The 23,673-nt window shown below is 54.3% G+C and overlaps 1 protein-coding gene across 1 annotated transcript; it reads left to right on the forward strand.

Moving 5' to 3' along the window:
- Positions 1-10,851: 10,851 nt before the first annotated feature.
- E2F6 (E2F transcription factor 6) lies at positions 10,852-21,292 on the forward strand. Its single transcript, XM_004582839.2, has 7 exons — positions 10,852-11,153; positions 14,725-14,779; positions 16,440-16,656; positions 17,800-17,955; positions 19,927-20,041; positions 20,625-20,772; positions 21,153-21,292. The coding sequence occupies exons 1-7, from the start codon at positions 11,046-11,048 to the stop codon at positions 21,197-21,199; spliced, it is 846 nt and encodes a 281-aa protein (XP_004582896.2). The 5' UTR covers positions 10,852-11,045; the 3' UTR covers positions 21,200-21,292.
- Positions 21,293-23,673: the final 2,381 nt, after the last annotated feature.

A 23,673-nucleotide genomic window follows, 5' to 3' on the forward strand; every position in this document is an offset into this window, starting at 1 on the left:
GGCTACAGGAAGGTGGGTGAGATCACCGTTTCCACTTTTTCTTTTTTTCCTTCCTGAATCTGAAAGGAGGGGAAAGATAAGGGGAGAAGCCACACCCAGCCTCCCAACCATCCCAGGGTCCCCCAGGGGGCAAGTTCTGAGTGTCCTGCTCCAGAGGTTTCCACAGTTCAACAGTTCTGAATTGCTGACGATCTCCAAGCACGATGAAATCTCTCCAGAATCCACTGGCTGACACAGTCCACCTTAGAGTCTCCATCCGCCCAGATACTCCCTGCCAACACTTGGCTGGGGTAGTTGATCAATTAGTTCCGTCCTCCTGAAACCAAACTCTTAACAAGAGAGGATGGCTTGGTAACAATTCTGCAACGCTACCCAGGAAGTCAGACCCAGGTGCAATTCTGCTTTGCCTTTAAAAACCCACCACTGCATTTTCTTGCAAACTGTTGCAAACTAGGTGACAGGAAATTGGAACCCCCTTTGCTGACACTCAAGTGATACAGAAAATTTAAAGTGCTCCCACTGGGAGTAAAGCAGTATTTGCTCAAGTTAAATGTTCACATTTATTGTTTTAAAGGGACAATTAAAAAAAATGTAAGCCCTGAAATAACACTTACTGCCATAATAAAAGTTCATTCAGGAAAAGCTTCAGGGCACCAGCAAGCATCAAAAGACAGCCCAGTACCCTTCGGGGGGCCTCCACCGGGGCGCCCTGGTGGTCCCGCGCGTGCACACGCGCCCACGCACGTACATGGGTGCGCGCTCTCGGGCCGGCAGCCTTTGTACCCAGCGCCAAGCTCCCACCTCCCTTGAACCAGCCTCTGATGGCGCGGAAGCCAACCCACGGCAGTCAGGGACCGCTCCGGGAAGACGCCCTCATTTCCTCCCGTGTCTCGGAGCGCAGCAGGACAAGGGCGGCCCCCTCGGACTGGAAACAGCCTTGGAAACGCAGGGCCACATGACACGCGAGGGCGCGCCCTCGCCACGGTGCGGAGCGCGCCTTTCCTGGCTCCCCTCTGCCCTAGCGCTTCCGGCGCTCCCGCTCCCTCGGCAGCAGCACCCGAGGCCCGCGCGGCCTCAGTGCTGAAGTCGGACACTTGGGCACCTTCTTCCGGGGCCAGCGACACAACGTGCCACGCGCCCCTCCGCGCTGTCCGAGACCAGCGACCAGCTCCCGGCTCCAGCCCCGCCTGGCAAGTTCGGTTCCCGGCGCGGGCGCTTCAAGCGCCCCCACCCCGTCCCGCGCAGCCCCCAACCCGCTCCGCGCCCTCGGCAAGTTGGCCCCGCCGCTCCTACCTAGCGTCCTTTGTCCTCGGCCACCACGGCCTTGCTGCCGAGCGCCCACCGCCTTTGGAGACCAGCCGAGCCTGCAGGCTGCGCCCGGGTCCGGCCGGAGTGTTGGGGGCGCTCGGCAAAGCCCGGATCTCCGGAGCAGCGGCCGGCGCAGAGGACTCGACCCCTGACACCACACCGGTCGCCCCTGCAGTCCGCTTCTCCAGGTCTTCCGGGCCGCCGCCGAAGGGGCTGAGCGGTGGGCTCGGCTGGCCCGGCACCTGGACTGAGGACGAGCCTGCAGCCAGCAGCTCAGGACTAGGACGCCGCGTGGCGTCGGGCGGAAAGGAACGGGGCTGCAGCTCGGCCCCTCGTGTTAGCCTACCCAGTTCTAGTCCACCTACCCCGTGTCCGAGCCCCCCACGTCCCCGGAGCCTTCCCGGACCTGTCCTGCTGGCGCCCGCGTTCACCTGCGTTGGGGAGCAAAGAAGAGACCGGCCGCACTTGCGTCCGCGTCCCACGGCACCGCCTTAGGCTGTCGCACTACCTGCACCCCCATGCCTCCACAGGGGGTCTCTGCGCGGGAGGGGCCCCAAAAGAAGTTGCCAGAACAGATCCCCACCACCCCCGCCCCCCGCCACTCCTGAGTGGGTCTACCGGGAGGCAGCAGCCGAGCCCAGTCCCCCAAACCCCCACGTCCCCAGCCTCCCTGCCCAGGACCCAGGGGCTCGCAGCGCGACCTCTGCGACCGGCAGCGGGACCCCCGCTTACCCTGCCCTGCGACGCCCGGAGCCGGGTGGGGGTTGCGAGTCCCCGACTGCCGCGGTGGGTGGGCGGGGGGAGGTCCAGGGAATATGGGCACCTGCGGGTGCGGCAGTCCCGGGTTACAAGCAGTCGGGTATGAGCGGGAGCAAAGTGGTGGGCGACTTGGGGCGCTCGCTGGAGTGAGCGTGCAGCGAGAAGAGACGCGCTCAGGGCGGGTTTCTCTTTTCTTGCCTTATTCTTTCACCGGAACCTCTTGGAGTTCCCTCCCTGCAAGGACCCAGACAGCTCTGGAAATGGGGGCGGTAGCCCAAACAATTCAGGGATGCTGGCCACTCTGTGGGCGCCGCCAAGATGGTAAGCTCCCCCCCCCCCGCGTCAACTCACCCCGCCTCCCGGGCTCCGGTGCTCCGTTGTGTGAGTGTGGCATGGTTTACACATCCTTCCTGCTAAGTTGATCTAGCACCTTAAACGGTATTAGTGAGCCACTGCCTCTACAGAATGACTCCTGGATGCTCAAGAAATGCCCTTGGATTTTTTTTTCCTAAGTTTTATTTTTATTGGAAAAATTTTGAGAGAAGGAAAGACAGAAAGGTCTTTCCTGGTTCACACCCCAAATGGCCAATCTGAAGCCAGGAGCCAGCAGTTTTTCTCCGGTCTCCCATGTGGGTGCAGGGGCCCAAGAACTTAGGTCCACATAATTGGGCCCCTGTCCCCACATGGGACACCCAGAAGAAATTTCTGGCTTCTGGTTTCTGCTTCGCCCAGTGGCCATTTGGAGAGTGAGCCGGCACATGGAAGATTTCTCTCTCTTTCTCCCTCTCTGTTACTCTACCAGTCAAGGAAATACATAAAATCTTCTTTAAAAATTCTTACTAAACTTGAGGGCTGTAAAACCAACACATAGATAAGTAGCTAAGTAGATCTGGCCCAGAGGGAACAGGTCACTTACCCATCACCGCAGGAGAAAAGAGTTATTCCAAAAATCAATTCGTTCCATGTACAAGGCTGCCACTTTCAATAAAGACCAAGATATAAGTTGACTCAGTAGAAAAATAAAAAGAAACATTCATACTTTAGCTATTATAACAATTTTGGGAAAAATACTTACGCCTTTAAAAAACATATTGACTTATTTAAAAGAGTTACAGAGAGGAAACGGAGAAATATATGAATCTTCCAACTGCCGGCTAACTGTTGAATGGCTGCAATGGCCAATACTGGGCCAGGATGAGGTCAGGAGACTTGAATTGCATCCAGGTTTCCTATACGGGTTTCTGGGGCCCACGTACTCAGAGCCATCTTCAGCTACCTTCTCGGGCACATTAAGAAGGGAACCAGGTGGGAAATGGAGCAGCCATGCAGAATGCCAGTGTCAGCAACATGATTCACTGCTACAATGCTGGCCCCTTATCTTATTTTTTTAGATCTATAATGAATTTTAGAAATGCATGAACTCCTTTTCTTGGGGAAAAAGGTCCAACCAGATGGCTGGACTGAAACCCCGGCCACAGGTCACAGGATGTGTGGTACCTGTGTCGGGACTGGGCCTCAGGTGCTGCTGATACCTGTGTGGTGGGGAGCATGCCCAGATGCACATGGGGGACATGACAGCCAGCCCGTCTAGTCCAGTGGAGGACAGCAAATGCCTCGTCAGAGGATGGAAAGCAGAACAGGTCGGACCACTCTCCTGGCCAAGCTTTGCAACATGTCCCTGGTCCTGTAGCTGCATTAAGGTGGGTCTGATCTGCCAATGAACCTTGGAAAAAAATTTTCTTAACCCTGGTGTGATAAAGCCAATAATGTGTAAGAACACAATGATGTGATAGTATCAAAACCACTCAAGTAAGACCCTCGGAGCACCCCTCCCCACTTCAGGTCTCTAAAGTGTCCTCAATGACCGTCCCCCATCCCAGGGTACTGATGTGTTCTGACAGCAGGGAGCGGACCCCTCCCCGGACACAGGAGAAAAGAAATGTGACGCATTTGTCCCACCCACCTTCATCTCGACCCTCCCCACCCTAATCAGAGATCCACATAGACATGCATCCGTCTCAACCATGTAAATGATATTAAAATAAAATATGAAATGCATGAACTCCTATCATATGGAAATTAATTAGAAATGAGATTCAGGGTTCAGCACCATGGCATAGTAGGCCAAGCCTCTACCTATGGCTCTGCATCCCATATAGGCACCAGTTCACGTTCAGGCTGCTCTGCTTCCAATCCAGAACCCTGGTTATGGCCTGGGAAAGCCCTGGAGGATGGCCCAAGTCACATGGGAGACCCAGAGGAAGCGCCTGGCTCCTGGCTTTGGACTGACACAGCTCCAGCCGTTGGAGCCATTTGGGGAATGAACCAGCAAATGAAGGATCTCTTTTTCTCTGTTTATCTTTTGTATAACCCTGCCTTTCAAGTAAAAATAAGATTTTTTAATTGAGATAATGAGATTCGTTGAAAAGGTCATTTTCTTGCTTAGCACATCACCTCCCACTCCTAGTTCACCTCAGCACCAACACATATACGAGAGATCTGATTTGTTCATCCTGGAGTTGAGCCAGAGAGCTGCTGTCGAGAATGGGGGCGGATCTGGAAGTCTACAGAGCAGCTGTCCCTCGATGTCGCACCTGCTCAGTGTGTGGAGGGTTTCTCCAAGCAGGCTGGGGGCAATCAGGCCATCAGACAGGGCGCTGGGCACCTTTGTGCCCTTGCCCGCTGGTACCCTAAAGACTCTCTCTCTCTCTCTCTCTCTCTCACAGACACACATATCCGTATATGTGCTAACAAGCTGGTTCCCTTCCATTAATCCACTTCCTCAGCACATGCTTACACACAGACCCACTGCCTGCACACACGTGTCTGACGTGTGTTCTCGTCTCTCAGCAGACACGATGTGTTTCTCTCTTACACACACACACACAGGACTTGTCGAATCTCTGCCTAAAGCACATTCCCCTTTGTCCAGGTCTCTGTTCACCCCACCCCGCCCAGACACAAATTCCCCCTCTCTGTATCTGAGCATCTTGTCTCAGACACACAAATCCCAGAACCATCTTCTTTAACTTCCTGCCTGGGTGCCAGCAGCTGCGTGGAACCACTGCCGGTTAAGAGGCCGCTGTGCGGAGTGAATCGTGCGTTGGACATGTTCCGCCTGCTTCTATACAAGGGGAGTCTCCGCCAGGCTTGAGGACCCTTAAAGTTATTCTCCTGAAATAAATGTCTCTAGACCATGGCCCCGACTATGTTGCCTGCTGCCACTTCCTATGGGAACATGCCTCTCTCAGCGCAGGAAAGAAGGCGCTCAGCCACCTTTGCTTCAGCTGTCCAGACACGCCCGCACACAGGTATGGGAACTTGCTGCTGTGCCTGTGGACTCTGCTCTCCTGCACCTCAAAGCCACGGTGTCTGTGGACCTGCTGGGAGAATTCTGGTCAGGCCTCTCCCCTTGGGCTCGCGGTGAGCATCTGTTCACAGTCGCCCCTCTGCGTTCCTGTATCCCAGCTTCCTCTCCTTTCCAGAACACTGGCTTATGCTTGTCCCCACCCACGCACCCAGAAGCCCTCACTCTGAATTGTTTGTTTCTGTAAACACCAAACACCTGGAGGACCTGGTCAGGACTGTGACACCGGCCTCTCTGTCTTGTTCCCGAGCGCGGTTCAGGCTTCCACTTTGCCCAGCAGTGTGGAGGAGGCCCAAAGTCCCCCAACTCCACCCCACTTCATCTCTGTCTTGGACAGATTATTAGCACCGAAAATCCCAAAATTCAAACGCTCCGTTCCAGAGGCCCTGAGCCAAAACTGCTCCACCTGGTGGAGAATCCTGGAACTTGGGAAAGTTTGCAGCCCACTGGCTGGTACTGACAATCACCCTGGTGTTCAATGCTAGAAGGGGTAGCAGCCAGAGCAGCAAAATGAATGTGGTGCTGATCACATTGTTTGTGGAGTGGGACATGAAAGATGGAAGATTTCAATGGGACACATTTAGCAATCAGTAAGACGTTCTCAAACTACATGGAGAAATTCAAGATAATACAAAATTAGCTTTGAACTCTGTTGGGACTTTCTTTAAAAATCTGGCTGGGGGCACAACATGCTGGCTCAATTGGCCAATCCTCCCACTCACAGGTGCCAGAACCCCTTATGGACACCAGTTCATGTCCCAGCTGCTCCACTTCCCATCCAGCTCCTTGCTTGTGACCCGGGAAAGCAGTCCAGGACTGCCCAAAGCCTTGGGACCTGCACCCACGTGAGAGGCCTGGAAGAATCTCCTGGCTCCTGGCTTCAGATCCGCTCAGCTCTAGCCATTGCGGTCACTTGGGGAGTGAACCAGCAGATGAGAAGTCTTTCTCTCTGCTTCTCTTTCTCTCCATAAATCTGCCTTTCCAATAAATATAAATCTTTAAAAAAAATTTTTTTTTGGCTGCTGTGCAGCACACTAGCAGGTCATCCCTAAAGAACAGGGAGACAGTCTGAAAGAGGAGGTGCTGTGTGCCCCAAGTGTATTCAGAGTAAGTCCTTCTGTCCAGCAACAGCAGTACAAAAACACAGAGTGCAGGTGACATCATCACACCACCTCTCTCCAAACAGCTCCTAGGACCGTCTCTCCCTGCAGGAATGCAATGCTGTATAATGCGCACAGGATGTACGCATGTAACATACCTGGCTTACGGTACCCCCAAACGCTACATCCTTAGTGACACCACCAATATGCCAGACTCGCAGCCAAACAAACTGAAAGCCAAGAGCCTGTCCAGGCCACGGGCAGTCTTTGAGGCACAGCCTTTTCCCATCCAATAGAAGTAGAATGTGCTAACACCGAGTGAGCAGTGCTGGTCCTTCGAAGTGGAGTGGAAACATCTTTGCTTTAGAATATTTTTCACAGCCTCGGTGCTTGCGGGAAGGACGTTACCACTCCTACAGTGGCATGAACATTGCAGAGGAAGGCAATAAACAATTGTGGAAATAAAAAGTGACACAGACACAGACTGTGGAAGCAGGCAGCCAGAAGGAAGCCCCCTTCTCTGAGCAAGGAAGCTGACCTAGAAGGCTTGCTGCCTCGGTCTTTTATCAAACTGCTCGGGAAGTCAAATAACAGGAATTGGCATGGCACAAATGTTGGTAGCTACACCCTGTATTGATGTTAACCGGCCAGTGCTTGATGATCAGGAAGGAACAGCACAGCCCAAGCACAGAAGTCAGTCCGTGACTGTCTCAAGGATATCCCTTAAACAGTTCTGCAACCCTGGACCATTGCCTGATTGCAGACCCTCAACCTTGGCCTTGGTGTGCTGCCCACTCCTGGTCCATTGCCCACAGAATCTGACCTCAGTCTCTGGCACCAGCAGTCTGGGAACTCAAGATCTGGGCACAGTCTTCCTTGCTCTTTATCAAGTCACGCTGTTATTCTTAACTGCCTGCAGCAGAAGGTAAATTGGTATATCTTCAGAGGACAATTTGACAATATCATCAGAATCACCAAAGCACATTTCTCAGACCCAGTAAGCACCCCTAGCCATTAATTGTTTAGGTATAGTCACATCTGTGCAAAGTTACACCTGCACATAATCTTGTTTTCAGTGTTGTTTGTGGTAGCAAAATATCAGGACTCCCTTAGGCGTGCCACGTCTAGAGCAGTCTGGGTGATTAGCAGTGCCTCCACAGCACAGCCCTGCACGGACACGAGAAGAGCTCCCTGCACAGTTAGGGGTCAAGGCAAAACGTCTGGTTGGAGTTTTTAAAGGCAAGGCACGGCGTGATTACGAGCATGCCAAAGGGGGCGGGGAGTGCTGGATAACACAGATGAACACTGGTGCATGAAACATGTCTGCAAGAACAGGTCAGAAACCAGTGTGATGGGAGCCCCAAAGGAAGGACCAAGCAGCGAAAGACAGAATGGAGTGTGGGTCTCTCCTGGCAGAGCTTCTGAACTTCTGGGAGGTATTTACTGAGGAATGTGTGTGTGTGGAGAGAGAGAGAGAGAGAGAGAGAGAGAGAGAGAGAGAGAATATGCAGGACAGAGGACAGGGACATACACTGCTTCATTCCGAAAGGGCTGGACTGGGGCCAAGGCTGAGCTCTGGGAATTCAGTCCAGGTCTTCTGCAGAGTTGAGAGGGGCCCAGACACGGGAGCTAGCCCCACTGCCTCTCAGATGCGTCCTGGCAGGGAAATGGGAGTGGGAGTAGAACAGAGACTTGAACTCAAGTACCTTCTGAGTTTTAAGCTATGTAAATATATCTCTTCAAAAAATTTAAAAGTTTCATTTAATTTGTCTTGAACCAAGGTTTCTTAGAAGCTTAATGATGTTCTAAAAATCTTGGTACTGGGTGCAGCATGATGACTCAAAGGCTAAATCCTCCCCTTGCAAGTGCCAGAATCCCATATGGGTGCCACTTCATGTCCCAGCTTCTCCATTTCCCATCCAGCTCCCTGCTTGTAGCCTGGGAAAAAGTGGAGGATGGCCCAAAGCCTTGGGCCACTGTACCTGCATAAGAGACCAGAAGAAGTTTCTGGCTCCTGGCTTCAGACCAGCTTAGCTCTAGTTATTGTGACTCTTTATCTCTTCTCTGTAGATCTGCCTTTCCAATAAAAATCAACAATTTTTTAAAGCCTTGGACCTGCTGCAACAGCCTAGTGGCTAAAGCCCTCACCTCGCATGCACCAGGATCTCATATGGGTGCTGGTTCGTGTCCTGGCTGCTCCACTTCCCATCCAGCTCCCTGCTTGTGGCCTGGGAAGGAAGTGAAGGATGGCCCAAGCCTTGGAAACCTGCACCTGAAGAAGCTCCTGGCTTCTGGCTCCTGGCTTCACATTGGCTCAGGTCTGGCCACTGCAGCTATTTGGGGAGTGAATCAGCAGACAGATCTTTCTGTCTCTCCTTCTCTCTCTAAATCTGCATTTCCAATAAAAAAATAAATAATTCTTTATTAATACAGTCTTGTGCCATAAGCCTGAGACCAACATAGTGTGCTCATTCTCTAATATTTGGCCAATTTCATTTTCTTGGGGAAAAGACAATATTGTTTATCTTTCATTTTATAGAACTACTTAACGAAAGGTTTCACATTTGCTGGCTGTTTCTCCTTTTACAACATAACTAATTCAAATGGATTTTTAACAAGTCTATTTGTTTTTATTTATTTGAAAGGTAGAGTGACAGAGAGATCATCTATCTGTTGAGTCATTCCCCAAATTCCTGCAGTAGCAGCTCCATCAGGGCTGCATGTGGGTGGCAGGCAGTGGGTTTCTCACCACCTGCGGTGGTACATGCTGTTATATCTAACAACAGAACTGCAGCTGTGTACCCCTCAGCTCAGTGCCACAAGGTGTCCTTGGGGTTAACCTGCTTGCAGCAGGGGCAGTAAATGTTGGCACGGGACTCACTCCCGCGTAGCTCCATGGGCTCCACCAGGCATCCTTCTGTCTCCTCAGTGCTCCTCTCCTCCACCTGTGTCTGTACTGGCAGCTCTGGCTCTGTTTCCTAAAGGCAGGCAGGGCTGCAAAGGAGTCGTCGTGATCATGGACAGTCAGGCCATCTTTCTCAGTACCCTCCTCTGGGCCTGAGAGGCCTGGGACCTCCTCCTGCACTGAGGCTCCATCTCACGGGTGACGTCCCGTCTCTCCTTGGCTACCCTGTGTCCACTCCACTCCCACAAAAGGCTCATGTGGACAAGCAGGTAGTCCCGGGGGAGACGCACAGTCTCATTAGGCTTCCCAAGCCAGTCTTCTCTGTTTCCCATCCACCCATTTACCCTCCATACACACGTTCATAGCTCCATTCCCTCACTCACCTGTCCTTCTAGCTTCCCATCCACTGATCTAGCCAGTCACTGAGTGCCTGCTGTGTCCACCAAATCTCTTTACCCCTCTTACTTTCAGAAGATAATCTCAGCTCTTGCTTCTCTGAGCATCCTGACAGAACTGCACACAAGCTTGCCTGTCTGTTAGCCCTCCATCCTTCCTTGGCTCTGTCACCTCCATGTTCCGCCCATGCAGTCTTCTAGGGTACACCTCCCATCAGCACACATTACCTGCCACACTCTATACTGGAAGCCGGAACCACAAAGACGCGCTCCCACAGGGCGCGAGGCCCTGGCCAGAGCCCAACCCCCACTGAGTGCGAGACCCCGGCCTGAGCCCATCCAACCCACCCGGCGCGAGACCCCGGCCACAGCCCGGCCCCCACCGGCTGCGAGACCCCGGCCTGGGCGCGTCGTCCCCCACCGGCCGCGAGGCCAGAGCCCGTCCAACCCTGCACATTTTTCTCCAACATGTGTGTACATTACATGTTCCAGGTAACCCACGCTCATTGCTTTACTTGATCTACACACCCACCGGATGAGGCACGGCCTGACATGACGCTCATTTCTCAGATGAGGAAACCAAGGCACAGGGAAATTCAGTAGCATTTCTCCAGTCGTCTAACTTACCAGCAGGGCTGGGATTTAAAAACTCACCTTCCAGCTCCAGTTTAAAATGTTAGGATAACCTTCCTGCTACCTCTACTGGAATTTGAGATGTAGTCTGTGCCATTACCTTCTGGGCCCATTTCATCAGTAATCCATTCACCCACTTTAAAAAAAAAAATGAAAGGAAAGAAGAGAAAACAAGATTGCGGGCGGAGCACAGAGCTTGGTTACAGTATCTGCTAGGCGCGCACTCCAGCCAGGCTACAAGCCTGGAGCGACTTCTCCGGCTCCCGGCCCCTCCTCCCTGATCCTGTCTCCACGTCTTCCTTTGGCTTCGCCATCCCCTCCGCGGATCCCAGCGTCCGGGTTTTGCGGCGTGAGGGAGCGGCTGGCGGCGGGCTTGCGCACGGGGACGGCCCGGGACGCCTGCGTGCAACGAGCGGGCGTGGCGTCCGGGGCGCGGGGCGGCCTCTCTTCTCCCGCGGCCGGCGCCGGGGCTTCTCGTGCCTGGGGAGCCGCGGCTCAGCGGCTGCCGAGCGCCGGGCGGCCTAGCCGGGCGTCGCCTCCGAGCGAGCCTGCGGGGAAGGCGGAAAGGCGGCGGCAGCATGAGTCAGCAGCGGCCGGTCCGGAAGCTGCCCAGCCTGCTCGTGGACCCGGCGGAGGAGCCGGTGCGCCGCCGCTGCCGGGACCCCATCAACGTGGACAGCCTGCTGGTGAGCGGAGCGGGGCGGGCGCGCCGGGCGGCCTTGGGCTCCCGCGCTCCGGCGTCACGTGCCGCGCGCTCCCGCCTTGCGGTGGGCCCTCGGGGGGCTGGCCCGGGGCTGGTGGGGGGACCGCCCAGCTCTGCGGCCTCCCGCGCTTTGCTATCACGAGTTTTCCATGCTCCCTCTGTGTGCGTGGGCTCTCGCCCCGTGTGGATGCTTTGGGGAGGGTTCCCTTCTGGCACGTGCTTCACGCGGGAGCTCACCCACTACCTCCCGACCTTGGCGGCCGTCCTCATCTTTCGAGGATTTGGTCGGAGCTGCGAGCTCTGCAAAGAGCCCTTGACTTTGCGCGGTGTGTTAGGAGATGAAGGCATCCTGAAGGATTGGGTGTCCTGCTCCGCTCTGGTGTGACTCCAGCTCCGGGCAGCCCAGCTGGCCACTGGACATGCCTCCTGGGGTTTCAGACTCACTCAACACTGAATACATATTTTTAGCTAGGCAAGCAGCACTGTTGCCATGGTCTGTCCTTGCCTACCACTGGAGGCTGACCCCGCTAGCCTCCCCCGCCCCGTGTTAATGGAGTCTCTCCAGCACCTTGTCTGCGCCTTTGCCCGCGCGGGCCTCCCTGACCACGCCCCCCGCCTCCCGGCTGGGGTGTCCCTAGGCCGACCCCTTTGCCCAGGCTGCTTGAGTTCCGTCTGGAACCTGGCCCTGGGTCATGTCCCCACACTGGCCCTCGTGGTTGCTCTGGCCACCGCCTGCTGTTTCTAAGTGGCAGTCACAGGGTGCCTGCGCGGTCCTTCCCATCTGCCTCAGCGTGGGAGCCCGCCTTTCTCTTTAACCTTAGCCCCAGTTCAGGGGCGACTTGGGCAGACGCCTTCCTGGCCTCTCCAGTGACTTGGGTTCCCTGAGGGCTTCCTCCCTCTCTGCTGACCTCGTGCTGAGGCCCCCACGTGCAGCAGCCCTGTGCGCTCACAGCTCGACCCAAGCGCCTTGGTCCTGGGGCAGGCATGCAGTGACCGAGTTCGCAGAGTGGGGAGTCGCTTGGACCAATGAGTGTTCTCTTCCTACTTGTAACAGGGCTGGAAACAGCCTGATGGTTTGTGACCAGAACAGTTTGATAGACTTGTGCTGCTGGACAAAGATGCTATTCATGTATCTTGCTCAATGCAATGTCTTTTGCCTGACCAAATGCTACACAGCTGTCTGGGGGTCCGAGCAGAGAGAAGCTGGCCCTGGCTCGAGGGGCACTGGGGTGCACGTGGCTGGTAGGGCAGGTTCGAGGGTCACAGCCGGGTGCAGGCACTAGGAGAAAGGTCTGTGTGTTTCCAAACAGCCTCTGGTACTGCCCCCAACGGGGAGGGAGGGCTGCCCTGGGGAGATAGTTATGGAGGCAAATATTTGACCCACTTGGAGGTGGGCTTGGGACAGTCTCTGCTCAGATTTCTCTCTTAGTTTTTCCTCTAAAGAAAAAAAGTTGCTTTCTCCAAAGAAGCTTTCCAAGGTCCCTTGAAGCTGCGGCCACAGGGATGGGGCAGTGGGCTGGCCTGCTTTCCTGAGAAGTTCAGGTGTGGGGCCCTGTCTCAGGGCCCCCACGGGGGCTGACACACAGAGCTCCCCTGTCCCAGGCCCCCACGGGGCTCACACACAGAGCTCCCCTGTCCCAGGCCCCACAGGGGCTCACACACAGAGCTCCCCTGTCTCAGGGCCTCCACGGGGGCTGACACACAGAGCTCCCCTGTCTCAGGCCCCCATGGGTGCTCACACACAGAGCTCCCCTGTCTCAGGGCCCCACGGGTGCTCACACACAGAGCTCCCCCATCTCAGAGCCCGCACGGGGGCTCACACACAGAGCTCCCCTGTCTCAGGGCCCCACGGGGCTCACACAGCTCCCCTGTCTCAGGCCCCCATGGGGGCTCACACACAAGCTTTTCCTCACATGACACAAGAGAAGGTCACTCGGCCAGCTGTCGCGTAGACAAGGCTGAGCCTCCCCACAGCCTGCCTGCAGGCCCTTGGCATCTTGTCTTATCCCAACAGGAGGCCAGTAATAGGAGTTTATGTTTTCAGCTTTTTAGAAATATTTATTTGGAAAGGCAGTTACAGAGAGAGAAGGTGAGACAGAGAGATCTTCCATCCACTGGTTCGTCCACCACATGGCCGCAGAGGCCCAGAGCGTCACCAGCCTGTAGGCAGCTCCATCCTGGTCTCCCAAAGCAGGCGACCACCCTCTGCTGCTCTCCCAGGCACGTGAGCAGGGGGCTGGACTAGAAGTGGAGCAGCCAAGACTCGAACAGGCACCTATGTCAGATACTGAGTGAAGTGGCAGGTTTACCCACTGCGCCAGTGTTGGGCTCACAGGGTTCCATCCTAAGGTTCTGTCTCAGACATTATCTAAGTGTGTTGGGAATGTTACTCCCATTTCATGCAAACTGTCATGGCTTCCAAGTAGCTGGTGACTGGCGAGCGCTGCCTGGTGAACCCACTGCTGACAAGCTTGTTGATTATTAACATGCATCATTTTCTTTCTTTCTTTCTTTTTTAAGATTTATTTATTTTTATTAAGTCAGGTATACAGAGAGAGGGAGAGACAGAGAAAGATCTTCCATCCTATGATTTACTCCCCAAATGACCACAACGGCCAGTACTGTGCCAATCCGAAGCCGGGAGCCAGGAGTTCTCCCAGGTCTCCCGGGTCCCAAGGCTTTGGGCCATCCTCGACTGCTCTCCCAGGCCACAAGCAGGGAGCTGGATGGGAAGTGGGCCCACCGGGATTAGAACCGGCGACCATATGGGATCCCGGCGCATTCAAGGCAAGGACTTTAGCCACTAGGCCACTGAGCAGGTCCCATGCATCATTTTCTGTAGTCAGAAATGCTGCTGTTTTTATTTTTAGGATTTGTTTGAAAGAGGGAGAGACAGATCTTGCACCCACTGGTTCACTCACAGATTCCTGCAATGCCCCGAGTAGAACCAGGCCAGAGCCAGGAGCTGCTCACAGCTCCTGCACGTGGGTGCAGGACCGCCTTCTGCTGCCTTTCCCTGGTCATTAGCAGGGAGCTGGATGGGAAGTGTGGCAGCCAGGACGTGAACCGATGGCAGCCAGGATGTGAACCGACGCCATGTGGACACCAGTATTACAGGTGGCAGCTTCACGGGCTAAGCCGCAACACTGGCCCCCCCAGTGCTGCTGTTGAGCGTTAGTTGTCATGGAGATGCACAGGTGCCTGTGAAGGAGTGGGAGAAAGCTCTTTGGCTTCACTTGTGTTTACAACGTGAGGAGTGTTGGTTTAGAGGCAGCTCTAGCTCCCGCAGAGCTATCCCGGGTCAGGAACTGTGTCTTGATGATCATGTTTCTTTTATCCGTGTCCCCGCCACAGCCAGAGGGTGCCTGCGTGATCCCCCCACACCTGTGGTCCTTCCTTTTCCTCCGTGTGTGGCCCCGTGAGGGGCAGCCACGGGCAGAGTGACTGGAAATCGGTACCCCTTGCTGAGCAACAGCTGACAGGGCCAAGAGCTGTGCATTCTCGCTGTTGTTTTCAATTGCTAAGTTAAACTTTTGTATCTTCTTTTTTTTCAGCCATCACAAATAAGGATTAACTTAGAAGATAACGTACAATATGTGTCCATGAGAAGTAAGTTGACTCCTGAGCAGGGTTTAGGTTTTGCAACTTGAATGTCCTGTGGTCGAGATGGTTGGTTTTGCGTGAGCGCTGAGTTGATGAGAGCCCCATGGTCGAGATGGTTGGTTTTGCGTGAGCGCTGAGTTGATGAGAGCCCCAAGGCTTACTGTTTACACACAGGGAGGTAAGGTTTGAAATCAGTAAGAACTCTTGAGGCAGCCAGCCGGGGCAGGTGCTCGCAGACCGGCGTGTTCTCCAGGCCTGTGGGTGTCATTTTTAAAACAAAACAGCCTCTAGTACCTGTGACCTCACGCTAGTGCACAGTCCAAGAGGTGGACTTGGAGTCTGAATCAAGCAGTGTGTGGCCACAGAGACCCTGATCGTGGGCCCGGGATCCCAGTCAGTCTGTGTGTGTCAGTACAGTACCAAGTGCCTGCAGCAGGAGAGCCAGGAGCGAGGACCCAAGGTGCTCCCCGCAGAGCTGGTCATGTGAGCCCATCGGCCCATCGTGGCTGCGCAGTGCACTCACTGGGGCAGCTGTTAGGTAGCGAAGTACAGTGGTCTTCGCTTCTCTGCTCGGGCAGCTTGGCAGTAAGCTAGAGGGCAGCCTCTGACCCTCTGGGTTTTGTCCTGTTCTCTCTCCCCTTCGTCACGCCTGCCATGGGCGGAGTGGAAGCACTTGTGTAAATCCCCTGAATGTGGCTCTGAGCTCCATGGGTGTACAGGCCTGCAGATCAGTGCTCTCCCCAACTGGGTGCCATTGACCTCCAGGCTGGCTGCCTTTCCCTTGAGGTGCGGCCTGCAGCGGCCTGCCCCCCAGTCTCTGTGCACCTGGTCTCACAGCCCTTGAGGGCTCCTTGCTTGCGTCGTATTCACATGCCGCACATGTGTGACCTGGGGCCCAGTGTGGCTGAGTCGCTTGGCCATAGGAGGGTTCAGTACCGCACGTGTCGGTTTTAGCTGCTGAGCTGGCACGTAGCTCCAGTTCAGATGCCAGCTTCTTTCTGAGCTCCTCCCCCAGCCCTGTCATCCTGCTGCCAATGTGACTGCAGGGGTAGAAGTGGGGGTCATGGAACCTGAACTCAGGTTGCATAGAGGGACTCAGTTCTTGGGGTCCCTGCTACCAAGTGGGAGACCTGTGTGGAGCTGTGGCTCCTGACTTCAGCCTAGCCCTGTCCTGACTGTTGTGGGCATTTAGAGAGTGAACCAGTGGATGGAAGGTCTCTCTCTCTCTTTCTCTTTCTCTCTCTCTTTTGCTCTCTCTTTTCCTGCCTTATAGATAAATAAACAACAAAAGAAGTCATCAGACAGGAAAGCTCTTTGATGTGGCTGAAAACGTATTTAAAAAATTTTCTAAAGAATGCTCTAACTTAAAGACAGAATGAGAGATCTACTTTCACAGCTCATTGCTGACTCTTACTGAAAGATGCAGACCCGCTCACTCCTGTGTCCTGGGGAGGCAGCAACTCCTGAGACCCTGTGTGAGTGAGTGGGAGCTGACTGCCTGGGGTATCTGTTAAATCTGAAAGCTTTTTTAGAGCTGGCCTGGCCCGTGCGTTTGCTGTCCAGCCTGAGAGGTCTGGAGTCAGGGCTTTCTGCTCAGGAGGGATTGCACGGTTTCCGAGTGAGGTGTAACTTGAAGTTTGACAAATGTGTTTATTTTGTTTCCCAGAAGCTCTAAAAGTGAAGAGACCTCGTTTTGATGTGTCACTGGTTTATTTAACTAGAAAATTTATGGATCTTGTCAGATCTGCTCCCGGGGGTATTCTTGACTTAAACAAGGTTGCCACCAAACTGGGGGTACGGAAGCGAAGAGTATATGACATCACCAACGTCTTGGATGGAATCGACCTGGTGGAGAAAAAATCCAAGAACCACATTCGCTGGATGTGAGTTGGTTTGACTTTTCATGACTTTTTCCCCTTTCTCCCCAGGGGACAATTCCGCATTTAGATGTGGCGCTTTGACAATGTTAATCAAGGTGAGAGAGGATTCGAATTAGGAAGGAGTCTCGAAACTGTTTTCCCATGGTCCCACAAAGCACACACACAGTTCATTTTTGTCTATTTGCTTTTTACCAGAGGACTTAAAAACACCCAGTGCCATTCTGATGTTAGGGAGAGATTACACTGAATGGTATCAGCTTGAAATGGGGGGGGTTAAGATCATGGGGAGACAACGTATTACATTTGGTTCTGGCCAGTTAGCAGTCCCATGCTAGTTGGTTGTGATTTGGGGGTTCTAGCTTTGGGGTGCACAGGAATCTGCATTCTCAGCAAGAGTCCCAGGTGCCTGATGCCAGAAACACAATCTCAAGTCAAGGGCACCTGCAGGACACTGGGTGCGGTTAGGAAGGACCCCCTGGGGGCGTGTGCTGGCAGTCACAGACCGGGCAGGTATTTGGATCAGGGGGAGACATGCAGGCCTCTTAGGGATCCAGACAGTCCTGTGAGAGACCACAAGATGCCTCTGCAGGTTGTCACTTAGTCATTGGAGGAGAGGTTCATACGGGCGGTGATTGTTGAGTGGTACAGAACACAGATCTTACCAGACTGCCTTCTGAATCGTGGGTTAGAATCCTATGTGAACACCAGCAAGCACAGGATAAGAGGTGAAGGTAGTGGTCAGCCCCTGTGTATTTTCCATATGGAGTGAAGGCGAGAAATACAAGTTGACTTGTATGTGGGTGTCCACACTTTAGCCACGGAAGACACACTTGAAGAGCAGTGGATATGGTCAGCAGGAGCCTGGTAGGGGACCGTGGACCTGGGGAGTCATAGCAGAGGCGCTGTCCCTGGGAGCACTCAAAGTCAGAGCTGGAGGGTCAAAACATGGCCACGGTGCGGTGTGTGGCAGGGCCTGGGCCAAGCTGCCACTTCCTGTAGGGAGAGCCACGCGCGTCGGGGAGCCGGGGATGGGGCCAAGTGTCTGACATGGCGGCAACAGCGCAGGTCTTGGGAGAGCTTCTTGCCACCCGCTTGCAGTGGTTGTGTCACACAGATGTCATTGCAAGGATTCTTTCTGCTTTCTAGAGGCTCTGACCTTAACCATTTTGGAGCACTGCCCCAGCAGAAGAAGCTGCAGGAGGAGCTGTCAGACCTGTCGGCCATGGAGGAGGCTCTGGACGAGCTGATCAAGGACTGTGCCCAGCAGCTGTTTGAGCTAACAGACGACAAAGAGAATGAAAGATATCCTTCAGGGCTGTGCCTCTGTAGAATAGGATCTCTGGGGCTCAGTTTGTATTCATGATACAAAATCGGGCAGGCCTTTAAAAGTTGGAAGTTCACTAGTTCAAAGGGCCTTCATGAAGCTGCAGGGTATGCCTGGGCTGTGGACTTGGAGCCCAGTGGTCAGACGGCAGTGTCCCACGGTGAGCTGGATTCCACATGCAGCTCCTGCTCACACAGACCCGGGGAGGCTGGGGGGATGGCTCAGTGACTGGGTTGCTTTGCTTTTGTTTTTCTTTGTAATGCAGATAGCAAATGCATGCACACACCTTCTGCACCTCCTGCACCATTGTCTGAGGTCCTCTCCTGCAGGGCCTTCCTGACCACCTCAGTGCAGCCTTGTAGACTTCTGTTTCTGTTTCCTTTGCTTTGAACATTCCAGCTGTTTGATTTCAAGGTGAGAGCACAGCCCACCTGTGCCAGGTGCCCCGGCCGCAGCCATCACAGGTCTGGGGAATGTGCGGGAGGTGGGAGTTTGTTCTCTCTCTCTCTCTGGTTCTCACCTACAGTTAACTGGTGAGCTCTAAGTGAGCTTGTTGAAGCCCTTGCAAGCGCAGGTGTGCACAGGCGGACCCTCCCTGCCTCTGCCCTTCAGTGGGGCCCTTCCTAGGGTCCCTCCTGTGTGTGACCCTCCAGGGGCAGCAGTAGACCCTGGCTATGAAAGCCTTTGTTCCTGTAGTCCAACGACTGAACACGGGGATGTTGGCTTTTATGGAACTCCCACTTGCCCTATGTGGCCTCGGGCCGCCTGTCCAGAGCCCAGTGTTACTGAACCCCACAGCCGGGGAGTCCTGACTGTGGTCCTGGCCCCCTACCTCTTTGTCCCGACCTTTCTGCTGCTCTGTCCCCAGGGGTTTCTCTGTGAGGGCCACACTGATTCAGAGGTGACCCCTGCCCCCAGCATGTAGGTTCCAAGAGTGCCTGACTCGGAGTGAGACCCTAAGGCGCTTCCTAGCCACCGTTTCAGCAGTGTGAGCAGCAAGCATGGGGACATTGAGATGGGACAAGATCGGGGCACCCCGAGAGGCTTGCTCCTAAGTTGCTTCTGCCTTTGTGATTTTTCCCCTCTTTCATTTTAGGGGATTCTTATCAGAACCCAGGGTGTTTTTTTCCAGTCACTGTGGTAAGACCTAAGAGCAAGAGGGAGCCATGAAGCACTCCCCCACCTCGGCTTGCACTGCGACTTACCCACAGCCCAGCACAGTCCAAGAACATTAAATGGGAATTTCCATTTCACTTGGTAATAATTAGGGACTTTTTTTTTTTTTTTACATTTTATTTATTTGACAGAGTTAAAAAGAAAGAGGCAGGGAAAGAGAGCGAGTCTGTGCATTGGTACACAAGGGAACAAAATACCACACAGTCAGGTGGGAGACAGGTGCTTCATCAGGTCTCCCACCTGGGTTCAGGGACCCGAGCACTTGAGCATCTTCCTCTGCCTTCCCAGGCATGTTAGGAAGGGAGCTGGATTGGAAGCACCTGGGACCCAAACTGTACCCTTAGGAACTTTGCCTGATATACCACAACACCAGCCTCCATTGTTAAGGTCTTATTGGTGGTCTGTCTGTGCCTTATTTATAAATTAAACCTTAAAGAGAAACAGTTCATCTGGCTGGTGCTGTGTGGGGCCCAAGCATCCCCTGCAGGTCAGGAGAACCCCTGTGCCCGCGTGTGCTATCAGCTTTGTTCATACGCTTCTCAGAAGTCGCCGTAGTCGCAGTAGTGCAGTTAAGAGGCCTTTTTATTTTTGAAATCGTAAAATACTGTTTCACTTTATGTGAAACAGTAGTTATCCATGAAAAAAAAAAGTTACCAGCTGCTTTCCTTAATGGTGAATTTATATCCCATAAAACCCAGAGAGCCCCAGTGTAAGAGGTGATGAACAGTGAGCTCCGTCACTTGTGTCTGTCAGGGTCCTTGACTGGCTTTCACACTAGCATACGTCACCTATCAGGACATCCGCAGCATCCAGGCTTTCCACGAGCAGATTGTGATCGCTGTGAAGGCTCCGGCTGAAACCAGGCTGGATGTGCCCGCACCCAGAGAGGTGGGTAGCCTGCCGGGGGGCAGGGGGCAGGGCCCTGGTCTGTGCTGCCTTTGGACCATCGTAGTGAAGTGGCGTCTGGGTCTTCTTGAGGAGGGAGCCAAGCCCAGAAAGATGACTTAGCCTTGTCCAGCTCCCATGGGAAGCATAAAGCTTGGCTCGGCACTGGGGTCTGGCTTTCCTGGAGTCCCTAACCCTGCTGGAGCAGCCACCAGGCTGGCCCTGCCTCGGTCCGCAAAGGAAGGTCCTGGAGCGACCAGGGCTCTGGGAAGTTGCTTAGCCTCCGGCAGTGGAGTGCCAAGCTGCAGGTGTCATGAAAAACTCAGTGTGTGTCACTAGTGGCAATGGTCTCATCAGCTGCTGGGAAAGTGTGTATGGAGATGCGATTGTCAGCAAGCCACATGGAGAGGGTGGGCTTGGGACCCACCAAGATGGCTATTCTGGGGACGGAGCCTCGGTCCTGCTGCTCTCGGCACTCCCAGCCAAGTGAAAAGCCATGTTCCCACTGGTATTTTCAGATAGGTCCCTGGAGCCTGGCTGGCCGTAGTAAGCCAAGCCCTCTGGCTGCTGCCTTGTCCCCTGCCAGGACTCCGTCACCGTGCACATCAGGAGCACCAAGGGGCCCATCGACGTGTACCTGTGTGAGGTGCAGCAGGACCCCCCGAGCAGCAAGACCTCTGGCTGTGGTGGGGCCGTTACTTCCAGAAGCAAATGTGCAGAGCCCCCTGAGGAAGGTAAGAACGGCCACGTGTGGCCAGGAAGACAGCAGAAGATTCCAGCAGTTTCAGTAGCTGTAATGTATGCACACATACGGTGGCTTTAAAGTATCTTTCCTTTTGTCCTCAAAAATATGACTTAAAAATTTGCAGGGTGATTCTTAGTTGTAGTGCAGAATAATTTCTGTAACTTTATGGCTGAATTTCAGCTAGCTGCCAAGTCTTGGGTCCCTGGGCAGGGACTGCTGGTTGGTTTCTGAGGAGGGCAGGTTCTCCTGCGAGTGGCCACCAGTCCAGGAACGGGGTGCTCTCCGCCCATCTCCAAGCCCCTACTCTGCGTTCCTCCCCGCCTCTCCTCAGGTGTCATGCAGGAACCTCCCCTGTGTGTTCTCTTGCAGAACAGAAGCTTCCTCAGCAAGGGGAAGAACTTGAAGTGAGCAACTGAGGGTCGTGAATGCCCTGACGTCCTAGCGGGGCAACGACGCGTCAGCTCGGACGTTGAGCAGCAACTCGCCCACGAGCCTTGGTCATCCACGGTCCAGCATTGTGACAGTGCTGTCACCGAAGGCATTGGCCTCCTGGGTCGGCGGTCATTGCAGTGTCTGCGCTGCCAAGCAGCTGTGTAGTTCTCACTGTGTTCCTGTCAGGGAGTGGACATCTTCTCGCTGAAGACTTCTTCCCGGAGTGTCCTGGGAACCCCCAGCCAGGCCTCACCTGTGCTCAGTGGGCGCTCCCATGCCTTCGTCCCTTTCAGGACTTGGTCCATCACCCAAGAAGTGGCCTTACCCTGGTTTATGTTTGCGATTAGCTGTGTTCCCTGGAGAGGTGCACATGTGTGTGTGTGACCTGTGTACATGTCTGAAGACGTGCTGTGTCTGCTGTGGCTCACCCCTGCAGCCAGCAGCCTGTATCCAGAAGGGGGCAGGCAGAGGCACCCCTGCAAGGGTCCCTGACTGCTGGGGACCCCTGAGACGAGGGTTACAGGAGAGTTTTTCCTAATTTCTACACTTAGAAGTGTTAGAGTGTGCTGTACATTTAAGCCCATGTGTTTAATGAAGGTGTTTTAATATGGGTCCCAGCACTGAAATGGGAATCGGACACGTGTTCCTCTCCAGCTCCGTGTCCCAGCACATGGGTGGCTTTGGGGTGAACAGTCGCGCCCATAGGCCTCGAGTCATTGTCACAGGAATTCACTTGTCATGAGAACTGGCAGCTGAGCTTGTTTGCAGACGAGTCCGTGCCCCGTTTGTGCTTTCTGACCACAGCCCATGACCCCCGCCCTCTGCCCAGCTCCAGTCCCGCCTTTCCTGGCTGTTTCTACCTCATGGGGAAGTCATTACCGCTCTGTGCCTCAGCATACTTGGTAGTTACCTTTCGACTGTGAAGCCCGGAGGGACTTGGCCGCAACAGTGTTCTCTCCCAGCGCCGTGCAGCTCGCCTGGCCCAAGGAAGGCGCTTCAGGAACGGCCGGCCCGGCCCCGAGGGCCTTGTCAGGTCCTGGCCCGTGACACCTGCTCGCCCAGCACACGATTCTGGAGAGCTTCATTTGAGTTCTCCTGTTTTTAAAGAAAGACACAAAACAACTTGAAATTAAAATCATGTGTTAAAATTGTGCGCAGTGGATTCCAAAATTGAAATACTAGAACATCATGCCAGGTGCCAAAGTCGTTAGGCTTCAGGGGCCAGTAGCTTGGCCAGCCCTGTCCCTCCACTGGCCATCGGCTGCTCTGCCCGGCAGGCCCTCAGTTGATTGCAGACCTGGGGTCTGTAGGCACAAGGGCTAGCGAAGCAGCGTTTTCCCCCCATCACTTGTTTTATACCAAAAAGGGGGGAAAAATCTTTAAAGTTATTCAAAGAAAAACTGCAGGGGTTCTGTTTTTCTTCATTGGACTGGCTGGTGATGAGGGGAGGTGGAGACAAAGTAGACATTAGAGGAATGGCAGGTGCAGGGCGGATGGGCTCTAGGCTAGTGAAAGCGAGGGTGTGAGTGAAGAGTTGTGTGTCACCTGGCTGCTCCCTCTGTAATGGGTGCTTGTCAAATTCAACTCCCAGGTGACAGCTTAAATCATGAGAGTGGCTGGTGTCACCTCAAAGGGTATAGCAGAAGGGAAGAGCCCGAAAATGGTTTCCAGAGAAGGAATACGGAGAACTAGGCAGGGTGTTCCCAAAGCCCAGGCAAGCATGCCAGGGTGACGGGTTGGGAAGGAAGCCTCTGGCCCAGTGTGAGGGTCTATGCTTTCCATCCAAGCCTCAGTCCTGGGCGTGGCAGCCGTGTCCCACCGCAGTCCCCCATGTGGTGGCCATGCCCTGCAGGTGGAGCTGCCTGCTGCTGTGCTGATTGGCCACTGCTTGACATCAGTTGTTTCCCCACCTTCCCCCAGCCCAGCCTCAGCTGCACCCCTCAATCAGCCCTCAGTAACCTTTCCTCTCCCTGACTTCTTTCACCCAGGGTCCCCACACTGTTTATGTGTGGTTGGAAAAAGATCTACCTGCTGGTTTGCTCCCCAGATGGCTACGATGACAGGCACTGGGCAAAGTTGAGCCCAGGAGCTTCCTCTGGGTCTCCAACACGGATGAGGGGCCTGAGCACCTAGGCCGTCCACCACTGCATTCTCCGTCAGCAGTGAGATCAGAGTGGAGCAGCCAGGACCTAACCTGCTCCATGAATGTTGGCATTGCAGGTGGCAGCGTTACCTGTCACTTCATGAAGCATGCCGCTGGTCTGTCTGCGAGCCCCGACTCACTTGCTAATCTTGTCCCTGGCTCAGAAGTCTGTTGCACAGAGTCTAGTTGCTACCAGAACGCTCACCATCCGTTCCCTCCTGGCACCCAGGGTGATCTTTTTCTGCCTCAGTTGCGTTCTTGCCATGCCTTGCTCTGTACTGCCTTCCAGCACGGCACTTGGGGGCTGTGGTGTAG

The sequence above is a fragment of the Ochotona princeps genome, chromosome 8 (genome assembly GCF_030435755.1).
Source record: "Ochotona princeps isolate mOchPri1 chromosome 8, mOchPri1.hap1, whole genome shotgun sequence".
Lineage (NCBI taxonomy): Eukaryota > Metazoa > Chordata > Mammalia > Lagomorpha > Ochotonidae > Ochotona > Ochotona princeps.